Below are 12740 nucleotides of genomic sequence, written 5' to 3' on the forward strand. Positions count from 1 at the left end.
CCTCACCACTGGACCAATAAACAACATTCTTATCAACGGAGAAAAGATTGAAGTTGCCAAGGACTTCATTCTTCTTGGATCAACTATCAACACTCTTGGAAGCAGCAGCCAAGAAATCAAATGACATATTACATTGGGCAAACTTCTGCAAAAGACATTTTGAAAGTGTTGAAGAGCTAAGATGTCAGTTTGAGGACTAAGGTGTGTTTAACCCAAGCAATGGTATTTTCAATAACCTCATATGCATGTGAAAGCTGGACAGTGAATAAGGAAGACCATAGAAGAATTGATGTTATTGAGTTATGGTGTTGGAGGAGAATATTGAAAGTGCCTTGGGCTGCCCATAGAACCAACAGATCTATGTTGGATAAAGTGCAGACAGAGTGCTCCTTGGAGGCCAGGATGGCCAAACCTCATCTCTCATACTTCAGACATAATGTCAGGAGGGACCAGTCGCTGGAGAAGGAGATCATGTTTGGTGAGGTGAAGGGTCAGAGATAAAGAGGAAGACTCCCAGCAAGATGTATTGGCTAAGTGGCAGCATCAATGGGCTCATGTGTGGCAGTAATGGTGAGGTTGGCCCAGGATCGGGCAGTGTTTTTGTTAGTACAGTTCAATGGTACCTAACAACAAGAACAAGAAGAAACAGATTTGCCTGTGGTGGGCATGGTGGTCAGGAAAGGCAAGGCTAGGGCAGAGCATTAATATTGAGATGATGTATGTCGTTCTGAGAGAGGGGCTGTATGCAGCATCAGAGGAGTGGGCTGCCTTGGTTTTCCCCATAAGACTGGCCTTCAGCAGGCAGATGATGAATCCTTAAGGAAGTTCCTTGTAGAAATGAGTACAAGGGCTTGTGTCCAACCGAGAGGTCAGAAGGCAGCCTGTGTTCAAGGCTTCCCCTCCTCACAGGATAGCTCCAATCAAGCTCCCTCCCTCCCCACCTCCCCCATCCCTACTCCCAGGTACTAATGGATAACCTAGGTTTCTCTATTAATCCCAGCCTTAGCACCGTTGACGCTTTGGCCAGGATACTTTTATTGTGGGGGCCTGTCCTGTGTATTACAGGATGTCTAGCCGTGTCCCTGGCCTCTACCCACTACAGACCCGGTGTGTCTCCAGCTGTGATAACCAGTAATGTCTCCGGGTCTTATCAAGTGCTCGCTCATAGTCAAATCTCCCCCACCTGCCCCCCATTTGAGAGTCGCTGCCTTAGACCCTCTTCTGAATACTTGTCTCTGAGGAAGAAGTGTCTCTGGAATCAAGAGGACCTGGGTTCCAGTCCTTGCTCCATACCATAATATTTTTGTGGCCTTGGGTGAGTTATTTCACCCCTGAGCTCCACATTGATAAACTAGGGCTAAGTGATGACCCAACATGTGAAGTGTGGGCTAAAACAGTTAGCAGACAACCTTCCCCGCACGTTCTGAGCATCCTGGGATGGGAAGGAGCTCATTCAGTGCCTGTTGAGTGCCTGGTTGCTTTCCATTTTCGTTGAGCTTTCAGACTCCAGAGAGGCTGGTGTGAGCCGTTTTCTGGGTTCTGCCCAAGGAGCTGGAATCCAGGGGCCCTCCTGGGAAAACAGTGCCTTCTTACATTAAAGAAGAGCCCAGAGCTTCTTGCTGGCTGGAAAGTTACAGAACCCCACATACCAAGTTGGAAGCTCCCCTCAACCTTCACAGAATCAGAGTTGGGACCTTTTAAGGCCTCTGGTGCCAACCACAGACCCCTTCCTCTACAATTTCTTCTGAGAGCAAGCTCAGCCTTGCTGGTACTCTTCTCTTCACAGGGAGGTCACCCTCCTGCCCAGAATATCTTTGGTGACTGATGTACTGGGTGTGGAGATCAGAGTTGTAAACTCTTGGCAGAAATGTCAGAGCCTTCTCTATCCCTCTTCCCTCCTCTCCCCCTAAATGAGTGGAGGACTAGGGTGGGGGTGCACGGACCAGGAGGGTTGGGGTGCTTGCCAGCATGAGGAGGGCCTGCAGGAATGGCTCTGCAGAGGAAAGCTTGGGAGCCACCCTCAAAGTTGGATTGGAATCTTTGGGATGTATCCAGGAGATCCTGGACCAGCAAGGAGCATGTTGGATTGTGGGAGGGGTCTCTGTACTTCTCTCTGATACCCTCAGGGCCCCAACCCTTGGCTGATAATCTCTTCCCTCTGGGTAGAGGCCCCCATCCCTAAAGATGAACCTACATCCAGGCTGCCTTCCCAAAGGTGCCCTGGTTTTGAGATCTCTCTCACCTTGGCATCTTGGCTCTATACCCTCCCCATGTCCTGGGCATGGGGGACCCTGCCCTGAAAACAGAATCTGTCTGCTGCTCAACCCTTGATCTGAAAGTCCCTAAACATTTTGGTGATACATTCCCCTTCCCCATCCCTTGGCCTACCTCCTCCAAGTCTTACTGGTTCTCTCCTGAGCCAGGGCCTCAGACTTTTGGAGTGGAAGGCCCTGAACCTGTCTGAAAGGGGCCTTCCAGTGACAAGCCATAGCAGAGGGAGACATGGTGTAGCCCCAGACATCGGATATGGGAAGGAGGGTGTTGGCATGGGTCCTTCTCTGTGATACTCAAACATCTTGGGCACGGAGTACCGGTACCAGGTATTGGTTAACCACAGCCGGTCCTGGGAAGTCTAAGGCCTCCTTATATGTGTCTTTCTCCAAGCTTGGGGATATGGTAGGGAGCTGGGGTGCATGTGGCCCTACATAGGTGCTGTCAAGCATAGCAGGCAGTGTAAGGGTGTAGAGCTGGGAGGCGGGCAGAAGTTAGGTAAGGGGACCTCAGAGGAACAAGATAGCACACAGAGGTCTCGCTGGGAGGGTGACCATCAGGTGTTAGTGGATTCCCTGGCCATCCCTGCAGGCCCAACAGCTAGATGCACTGAGGCTGAGGCCCCTCTGTAGGGCTGTCATACCACACAGCTCCAGGGAACCATTGGCCCTCTGGAATTTGGCAGTGCCCTACCTGCTCAGTTGTACCCAATCTGACCAGCCTGGGATCAGATCACTTCAGCTGTGGAAGAGGAGGAAAATATAAACGGATACATGTTCATACATGCCCACATCTGGGCACACACTGGGACCTGTGCACCACACATGTGCACATACCACCGCCCCCACCCCCCCAACTCCAAACAGCTCATCTTTGTCTGCTGAATGTTGGGGGCCTGCCCTAGTATGCCTAGCCAGGCCAGCTTCTCCATTCCTCAGCAAGCTGTCTGTGCCCGAGGGCTTGCCACCTCCATCCTCCATCCATTCACCTGGGCCAGGCCCAGCTCCCCGGCCCTCCCGTTTGTCTCTTTAACTTCCTTCTGGAGTTTCTGTCACCCTTTCCACTCTGACATCTGTCCTGTGCACACCTTATCTGTCTGGGCAATGAGGGGTGGGAGGAGGGTATGGGGAGGGAATTGGTGCCAAATGACCCTAAATCAGCCACTCATAGAGTCAAGTCCTCCACCACACCCTTGTCCCATCCCAGGAAATTTCACTTGGTGGGTGTCTTAGTTTTCTCATGTTGCTATGACAAAAATACCAAAAGTGGATGGTGTTAGCAAGCAAACATTTTATTTTCATACAGTTAGAAGGCTAGAAGTCAGAAGTCAGCACACTTGCTTTTGGGAAAGTTTCTCTAAGTTGGCTTGGAGGAAGGCTTTTGTCTCACCTTCTGCTTCTTGGTTCCTTGGAGATCTTCATGTGTCTCAGCATCTCTCTTCCTCCTTCTCTGTTGCCTCATCTAATAGCTTTTTATATCTCAAAAGAGATTGACCCCAAGTACACTCTACACTAATCCTGCTTCATTACGATAACAAGATAACAAAGACAACTCATTTCCCAAAGGGATTATAATCATAGGCCTAGAGGTTAGGATATACAGCAGATATTTTGGGGGGTCCTAATTAAATCCATACATTCTACCTTTTGTGCCCCCACTCTCAAAATTATGTCCTTGCCACTACCCCATCACATTACCCCAAAAGTCTGAAATCATCTCAAAGTCCAAAATCTCATCTGAATCATCTAAATAAAATATGGGTAAAACTCAGGAGTCTTCCTTCCTGGCACAAACTTTCTCTTCATTTATGAACCTGTAAAATCTAGAATACAAGTTTATCTGTTTCCAAAGTACAGTGGTGGAACAGGCACACAGTAGACATTACAAATGAGAACAATTGGAGGGGAAGAAGGGATAACAGGTACACACAAACCTAAAATCCGTGGAACAAATTACATAACACTCAAGGCCTGAAAATAATTTTCTGTTCTTTGAGACCATTTAGGCAACTGCCTACCTTTCAGACTCTGGGTGTTGGCTATGCTCTCTGGATTCTAGGTGAAGACTCTTCAACCTTGGGCTTCAGCTTCATCTTTTAGGGTGACTAGATGGCAACTCTGTCCCTTGGCTTTGCAAGGCCCCTTTTTACTAGCCCATTTGAGTGGAGATCCCTTGTTGATCACCCTTGGCCTCATCAGGCTCCATTCTGCCAGTTGGGCATGGAAGCCCTGCTTCTACACCTTGGGCAGTAGTCTCAACTCTTCGGCACACCTTAAGGGCATCCCCACACCCTGGAATGGAGTTGGTGAAGATCTGACTCTTTGAAACCTAGAGGGTTTCACCTTTCAAATCCAGGAGACCATGACCACACCCTTTGAAATGGAGAAGGTCTTGCTTCCTGTACTCTTTCCAACAGTTCTACTGACCTCTGAGCTGCTTCAGAAATGGTCCTTTTCTTGGAGGACAACAGATGTTGCTTCTTTGATCCGTTTCCTGCCTGTAGAATTCCAGAGACAGTGTTCTTTCCTTTTGTTCTTTCTCTGCGACTTGGTAGGTTTTCTGCTGTGGTAGAACTGATTTGTCAGTTACAGGCTTTTAACAAAGATTATATAGACACATCTTTGATGAACATTCTAGGACACGTGCCTTTAGTTTGTACAACAGAATCAACCACATCTTGTAAGTTCTGTTTTCACTTTTCACTTTCATTTTGAAGTCTGTCTCTTGCATTTTACTATAATTATCAAGGAGAAACCGCTCAGCCCCTTTAAGATCTTGCTTAGAAATTGCATCAGCCAGATATCCAAGTTTATCACTAATAAATTTTACCTTTCACCAAACCTTTTAACATAATTCAGATAAGTTCTTTGCTGCCACATAAAAAGCTTTGTCCTTCCTCCATTTTCCAATCAAAGCTCAGCATTTTATTTTAAATCCTCATCAAAAGCACATTCAATGTCCACATTAATAGCAACATCCTGTTGTTGGTGCCGTATGTGTTCTCTATATCATAGAGACTTTATAGCTCTCCTCATTTTCTTCTGAGTCTTCATCAGAATTGCCTTTGATGTTCATAATTGTACCGATAGTCTCTTATAGGCAATCCAGTCTTTACTACTATTGTTGCTAAGTGCTGTTGAGTTGTTTCCAACCCATCATGACCCTGTATAGGGTTTCCAAGGAGTGGCTGGTAGTAGGCACCTTAAAACTCTTCCAGCCTCTACCTGTCACCCAATTTTCAAACTGCTTCCACATTTTAGCGATGTTAGAGTAGCACCCCACTCTTTCAGTACTAATTTCTGTCTTCGTTATCTAATGTTGCTGTAACAACCACAAGTGGATGGCTTTAACAAATTAATTGTTTCACAGTTTATTGCTGTTAGGTGCTATGGAATTGGTTCTAACTTATGCACAACCGTGTGCACAACAGAACAAAACACTACTTGGTCCTGTGCCATCCTCACAATTGTTATTATGTTTGAGCCTATTGTTAATACCACTGTAAAATCCATTTTGTTGGGGGTCTTTCTCTTTTTAGCTGACCCTCCACTTTTCCAAGCATGATGTCTTTCTCCAGCGACTGGTCCCTCCTGACAACATGTTCAAAATATGAGAGACAAAGTTTCATCATCTTGGCTTCTAAGGAGCATTCTGGCTGTACTTCTTTCAAGACAGATTGCAGTCCATGGCACTTTCAGTATTCGTTGCCAACACCATAACTCAAAAGTGATTCTTCTAAGGTCTGCCTTATTCACTGTCAAACTTTCACTTGCATATAAGGATATTGAAAATACCATGGCTTGGGTCAGGTGCACCTTTGTCCTCAGTCTGATATCCTGTTCTTTAACACTTTAAAGAGGTCTTTTGCAGTGGATTTACAAAATGTCTTTTGATTTCGTAACTGCTGCTTCCATGTGTACTGATTGTGGATCCAAGCAAAATGAAGTCTTTGACAACTTCAATCTTTTCCCCTTTCATCATGATGTTATTTATTACTCCCATTGTGAAGATTTAAATTTTCTTTACATTGAGGTGCAATCCATGCTGAAGGCTTTAGTTTTTGATCTTCATCCATAACTCTTAAAGACCTCTTTGCTTCCATTAAGCAAGGCTGTGTCATCTGCATATGGTAGGTTGTTAATGGGTCTTCCTGCCATCTTGATACCACATTCTTCTTCATATAATCCAGTGTCTTGGATTAGTAGCTCAGCATACAGACATCGCTGGCGCACACCTATCCTGATTTTAAACCATTCAGTATCTCCTTGTCGTGTTCTAACAGCTGCCTCTTAGTCTATGTACAAGTTCCTCATGAGCACAATTGAGTGTTCTAGAATACCATGCTTCACAATGTTATCCATAGTTTGTTAGGATCCACACAGTTGAGTGCCTTTGCATAATCAATAAAGCACAAGTAAACATCTCTCTGGTATTCTTTGTGTTCAGCCAGGATCTATCTGGCGTCAGCAGTAATATCCCTAATTCCATGTCCTCTACTGAATCTGGCTTGAATTTCAAGCAGCTCCCTGTCCATGTTCTATTGCAACTGTTTTTCAATTATCTTCAGCAAAGTTTTACTTGTATATGGTATTAATAGTATATTTCAATGATTTCCACTTCCTATTGGGTCACTTTTCTTTGGAATAGGCACAGTTTGTTGTTGTTGTTGTTAAGTGCCATCGAGTCGGGTCCAACCCATAGCGACCCTGTACAGGGTTTCCGAGGGTGTAAATCTTTACGGGAGTAGAAAGCCTCATCTTTCTCCCGTGGAGCGACTGGTAGTTTTGAACCGCTGACCTTAAGATTCGCAGCCCGATTCGTAACCACTACGCTACCAGAGCTCCTTTTAGGAGGCTATAAGTCAGAATTCAGAGCACCTGCTATTTGGGAGGGATTTCTTTCTCTGTAGGCTCTGGAGGAAGACCCTGGTCTCTTTAGCTTCTTCATCCTGGTTCCTTGGAGATCTCCAAGTGTCTTAGCATCTATTTGACCCCATCTCTCTCTGTGCTAGCTTCTTTAATCTCTTCTTATATCTGAAAGCAGATTGATTTAAAAGATATGCTACACCAATTTTGGCTCATTAACATAACAAAGACAACCCATTCCCAAGTGGGATTATAACCACAGGCAGGGAGGTTAGGATTTACCACACATCTTTTTCAGGGACAAAATTCACTCCTTAACAGTGGGGAATCAATACTCTATAGCTATTCCCAAGTCAGATCTGTGGCCCTACTTACTCTCTACCCCCAGCTCCAGCTAACTTGGTTCTCTCCCCATCTCAACGTGCCCTGCCAGCAGCAGGATGGGAATCAAAGACCGCATCCGCATGAGCAGCTCCCAGCGACGGACAGGCCCCTCCAAGCAGCACCTGGCCCCTCCTCCAATGCCTATCTCCCCGAGCAGTGAGCAGGTGGGTGAGACCACCAGCCCTACCAAGGTGCAGAAGAGCTGGAGCTTCAATGACCGCACACGTTTCCGGGCCTCACTGAGACTCAAACCCCGTGCCTCTGCTGAGGGTAAGCCCCTGGAGTTCTGGGGTCTAGAACTTGCTAAGGGGAGCAGGAGCAGGGACAGAGTCTATGCTGGTGGTGGAAAGACTTGGTTCTAGTACCAACTCTGCAACCAATTGGCCATTTATGGGCCTCAGTCTTTTGGGATGTAAAATGGGCATCACAATACATGCTCATTTGGGCTCCAGACTATTAGGAGAATCAAATGTGAATGTGGACGTGGTATTTGGTAGTGGCTGAGGACACAGGTTTGGAACCCGGCTGCCTGGATTTGAATCCTAACTCTGCCACTGATCTTGGGCAAAAAACCTACTATTTCTGAGCCTCATTTTTTCTCATCTGCAACGTGACGTTAATAATAGTATATACTTCATAGGATTTATGTGAAGATTAAATGAAATTGTCCCATAGAAGGTGACTGAAGTTTTGAGGACATAGTATGTGCTCAACTAAAACCTTGTTGTTGTTGTTAGGTGCTGTCGAGTCAGTTCCGACCCATAGCAACCCTGTATAGGATTTCCTAGGAACAGCTGGTGAATTTGAATTGCCAACCTTGTGGTTCAAACCGACCTTTTGGTTCAGTGCATTATCCTACAGAGCCACACCGGGACTCCTGGCTGTATTCAAAATGTGTTTTGGACGGAGTGAGGATTGATACTTGTTGAGTCTTGATTGTATAATTAGTCGCATACCGGATGTATCTCTTTTACTTCCCCAACAACCCTCCCTAGGAAGTAGGTTCTGTTTTTATCCCCATATTACAGATAGGGAAACTGAGATCTTGAGCTAGTAAGTGGCTAGACTGGGATCCTCAACCAGGTCTGTTGTGTTCCAAAGTCCATGCTCTCTGCCCTGCTCAACTTTGCCTCTTCACCAACACAGCCTGATGGGTAGCTGTTTAGCTTAGAGTTCCTGGGTAGCACAAATGGTTAAGTGCTTGACCAGTTGCAAGGATAGTGGTTCAAACATACCCAGAGACGCCTTGGAAGACAGCTCTGGTGAACTGCTTCCAAAAGGTCAGCCTTGGAAACCTTATGCAGCAACTCTACTGTGCATGTACAGGCTCTCCATGAGTTGGAAGTGACTCGGTGGTAACTAACAACAGTAGAGACTTCTAGCTTTGTACTGTGATTCAGGCTAGAGACTGCTCTTTTCTGTGCTGCAGTGCCTCTTCTAGAAAAAAAGACTTCTCCACCAGCTTGGCCAGGCTTCAAGCCCCTGGGTGGGAGGATGTAGGGGTGGGTGGGCCAGGACAGAGATGGGAGCAGGCAGCCTTATTGGTCTTGGAGGAAGGGGATCCAGCCATGTTACCGCTGCCTGTGCTGTGTCAGCCCCCAAGATGCCATTCACTGGCTGAGGACTCAGAGAGCCCTTTGCTGGAAAGCTACAGAACCTCACAGACAGTTTGGGAGCCTGTATAGGTAGTGATTTACTTTAAGGGCTTTCTCCCATGGTGGAGCTGGGCCTGGGGGCCTGGGACTTCACCCCTCTGGGTTGCAGGATGAGACTGTGTTCTGGATTGCATGTGGCAGAGGCCTCATACCTCTTTTTGGAGGGCTCACTGCCCTGCATGGTGGGACCTGTGAGCTTCCTCCAGGCCTCTGGGTTTCTCCTCATTCAGGGGTGCTTAAAACTGGCTACACTAGCAGATGGGCATGCAGTACACAGGAGTTTTCAGCCCTGGGTGGAGTAGTGAGGAGCAGCAGCCGGAAAGACAGGAGCATGGGTCTGCCATGCTGTGTGGCCCCAAGAAGGCCCTGAGCTCTTTCCGGGCTGTTATGTCCCCATTGCTACATTTAAAGGTGCTTCAGTATGTGGTGGTGGGCAGGGTTGGGAATGTCCCCTTCTGTTGCCACTGCTTGGGCCCATCTGTCTTCCCAGAGGGCCCCTCAGAGGATGTGGCGGAGGAGAAGAGTTACCAGTGTGAGCTCACAGTGGATGATGTCATGCCTGCCGTGAAAACGGTCATCCGCTCCGTCAGGTGAGTCTGAGACCTGAGGTGAGCACCTCCCCATCCGTCTGCCACCACTGTTACTCCTCATCTTGGCCAGACCTGGCCTAGCTCCCAGGGTGCACCAGCTGCTGCCTGCCTGGCATCCTTAGTGGTGCCGGACTGGCAGAGACCCTGGAGTGTGGGTAGGGTAGGGAGGTGGCATATGGCTCCCAGCAGGGTTTGTTCCTATTCATGGAAGTGGCAGGCCCAGGTGGGGCAGTGAGCACAGCTGCCCATGCCTGGACCCAATCCTCACCCTCACAATGCCCCTAGTTACTGCTGTCTCTGTTCCTCCCCCTCCCCTATGTCTTCTCTCCCTTCCTAGCTGTGTATCAGTGGCTGCCTGCCTCTCCCATATCTCTGATTTATACTCTTTCTCTATATCTGTCTTCTCATTTTGCCTCTGTATCTTGAACTTTTTTCTCTTTCTCCTTGGGTAGCTTGGCCTCAAACTGTCTGTTCCCTCAGGACTTACAAACCACAGGCCACAACACTCTGAAACCAATTTAGTGAAATCAGTTGAATGGGCCACAATCAGCATTAAAATAATAATGAAGAAGAATAGGATAGAAAACATTAGAGGGCATTGCGGACCGTAAGGATACGTAATATTTATGAAATTTATATTTCATGTAAGCAAGAGGCTTAGTGGCTCAAAGTTAAGCACTCTGAACCTTCAAAATGTTGAAGGTTTGAACCCACCCAGAGGCTCTGTGGGAGAAAGACTTGGCAACTTGTTCCCATAAAGATTACAGTCTAGGAAACCATATGGGGGCTGTTCTACTCTGTTGTATGGGGGGGGGGTCACTGTAAGTTGAAAATCAACTCAAAAGCACTTAACAACAACAAGTGTGTTTGTACTGGTTTGCCATGTATACTGTTATTGCTTATAGTGGGTCTTGGCTGTCTCCCCGCATCGACAGTTAAGGGTGGGTGGGATGCGTAAAGTCTCCTTGGCCCTTTAGCCAGGATCCAGCTGTGGGTTGAGTCCCCAAGCTCTTTGGTGTGGAGTCCTGTCTCCAGCCTGTAACTCTAACTCCCAAGGTCCCCAGGTTTCTCTGACTCACCTCCCTCTTTCCTGGCTGTAAAAAATACTGTTGGTGCCCTGGATACTGCCTCGGTCCCTCTTGGTTATGAGGTCATCGATGAGTTATTATGAGTGCTTACTGACAAATGCTCAAGAAATTCAATCTGTACTCATTTTAGTGAGAGTGAGGCTTTTTTATTCTATTTTACAAAATCAGGCACCAAACCCAGAAGACATGGCAGATGCGCAGAGTGGCCATTTTGCAAAGCATTTTATTCTCCTAGCTTCAGAAAGTCCCTCCCACCCCCCACCCCCCTTCCTCATTGACTGAGTACTATGGGGTTAACAGTCTTTCCTGGATGTCAGATGTCATCTACTTTCTCTTGATGGTAGCATTCTTATTTAAAGTTCCTAGTCATTGAACAGGTTCTTTCCCTCTCCCACAATGCATCCTGCTTACTTCCCCCAGATGCATAGGCCACTTTTGCCATGTTAATCATCTATGTCTGGTCTAGCAATTTCCTGGACCCCCTTATCCCTGAAGACTGACCATCGTGAGACTTTATTTTCCATAAATCCTCCTCTTTTCTGTCTACACTTGTTGGTCTCATCTTCATTTATACTTCTCAAATTGATCTAGCCTGTTGGCTTTCTTTCTCTTAAAATATATCATCTCTGGATGTCCCTACGAGTAATAAGTTTGTTTGTTGGTATGTCATGGGCGTCTGTTTACTCACAGCAGTCTTGATTAGCCTCTGAACTAGTCCTCAGATGCAGGGTGTTATACAACATCCAATAGCTGTCAAAATTCCAGCTACTGTTATCAGAGAGGTGAGGACTGAGGCAGCTATATTTTCTTGCTCCCTAAACCACCCCTCTAACCAGTCGGTAAAAAGATCACTAATTCCAGCAGTTTCAGCCAATTCATCAGCTAAGGTGTTGAATCCTTGCAGGGATGGTTCCATCAGGAACTGTGTTGCTAGGGATAAAAGTACAACACTTACTTCCTAATATTACACATAAACCTCCCCTCTGTGCCAGCATCATGTCTAATGCCATTCTGTTTTCCCAAGCTACCTGGCTAGTGGCATCTAGCTGGCTTGCTACTCCTTGGGGGGCTTCCTTGGTGTAGTTTATGAACCTCTGTTGGTTATAGACCATTAGAAAAATACACTCTCAAACCTTGCAGCTATCTGATTCTTAGCTTTAATCTTGTTAGGAACTTCTCTAGGAACTTCAATGGAGTCTCTATAAATGTGTGGATCAAAAGATCCAGGGAGAGATCTCTGGACTCGGGGTCTCTTGTGCTGAGGTTTCTTGCGGAACATTAGGGTGAAGGGATTTGCCAGTTGGACCAAGGTGCACATCCCTGTCCAATCAGATGGAGCAACTCTCAGAGGTTCTTTTTCCACAATGCCACCACAGGGTACTCTGAGGGCCATATGATTGCCCCTTCTAGGCTCACCAATGACGTTTTGGACGTGGTGCAAGTTGTCAGTTCTCCTATGGGCATTGTTAACTCTGCTCCCTGCCTTGAGAGACAAGAAGAGTGGTTCAACATCCCTATGGAGAATGAGGGGATTGCTTTTCAGCACAGGAGAGAGCAATGATAAGCTCTCACAAGGTTCATTTCTCCAAGCATCCCTGTCTTGGCACAGAGCTAACATGCACTGTATTTTCAACAAATTAGGTGCACAAGCATGACAGTCACTTTTGTTGAGAGCCTGCACTAAATATTTAACCCAGTCTACCCAAACGTTCTCTGCTATGCATAGAGTTTTCAGTGACTAGCGATTCGGAAGTAGTTTGTCACTCTTTCTTCCTAGTCTGTCTTTGTTTTGCCGACTGATTGGAAGAGATCAATGTTTGTGCCCATTCCAAAGAGAGGTGACCCAACGGAATGCGGAAATCATCGGACAATCTCTTTGATATCTCA

The 12740-nt window shown here is 46.7% G+C and overlaps 1 protein-coding gene across 1 annotated transcript in view; it reads left to right on the top strand.

Moving 5' to 3' along the window:
- KCNQ4 (potassium voltage-gated channel, KQT-like subfamily, member 4) overlaps positions 1-12740 on the top strand; it is an 88024-nt gene that overhangs the window by 60619 nt on the left and 14665 nt on the right. The window contains exons 10-11 of the mRNA XM_006867598.1: positions 7570-7790; positions 9666-9765. Coding sequence (XP_006867660.1) covers positions 7570-7790; positions 9666-9765 — 321 coding nt within the window. The remainder of the gene's footprint in view (positions 1-7569; positions 7791-9665; positions 9766-12740) is intronic.

Source organism: Chrysochloris asiatica, unplaced genomic scaffold (assembly GCF_000296735.1).
Source record: "Chrysochloris asiatica unplaced genomic scaffold, ChrAsi1.0 scaffold00106, whole genome shotgun sequence".
Lineage (NCBI taxonomy): Eukaryota > Metazoa > Chordata > Mammalia > Afrosoricida > Chrysochloridae > Chrysochloris > Chrysochloris asiatica.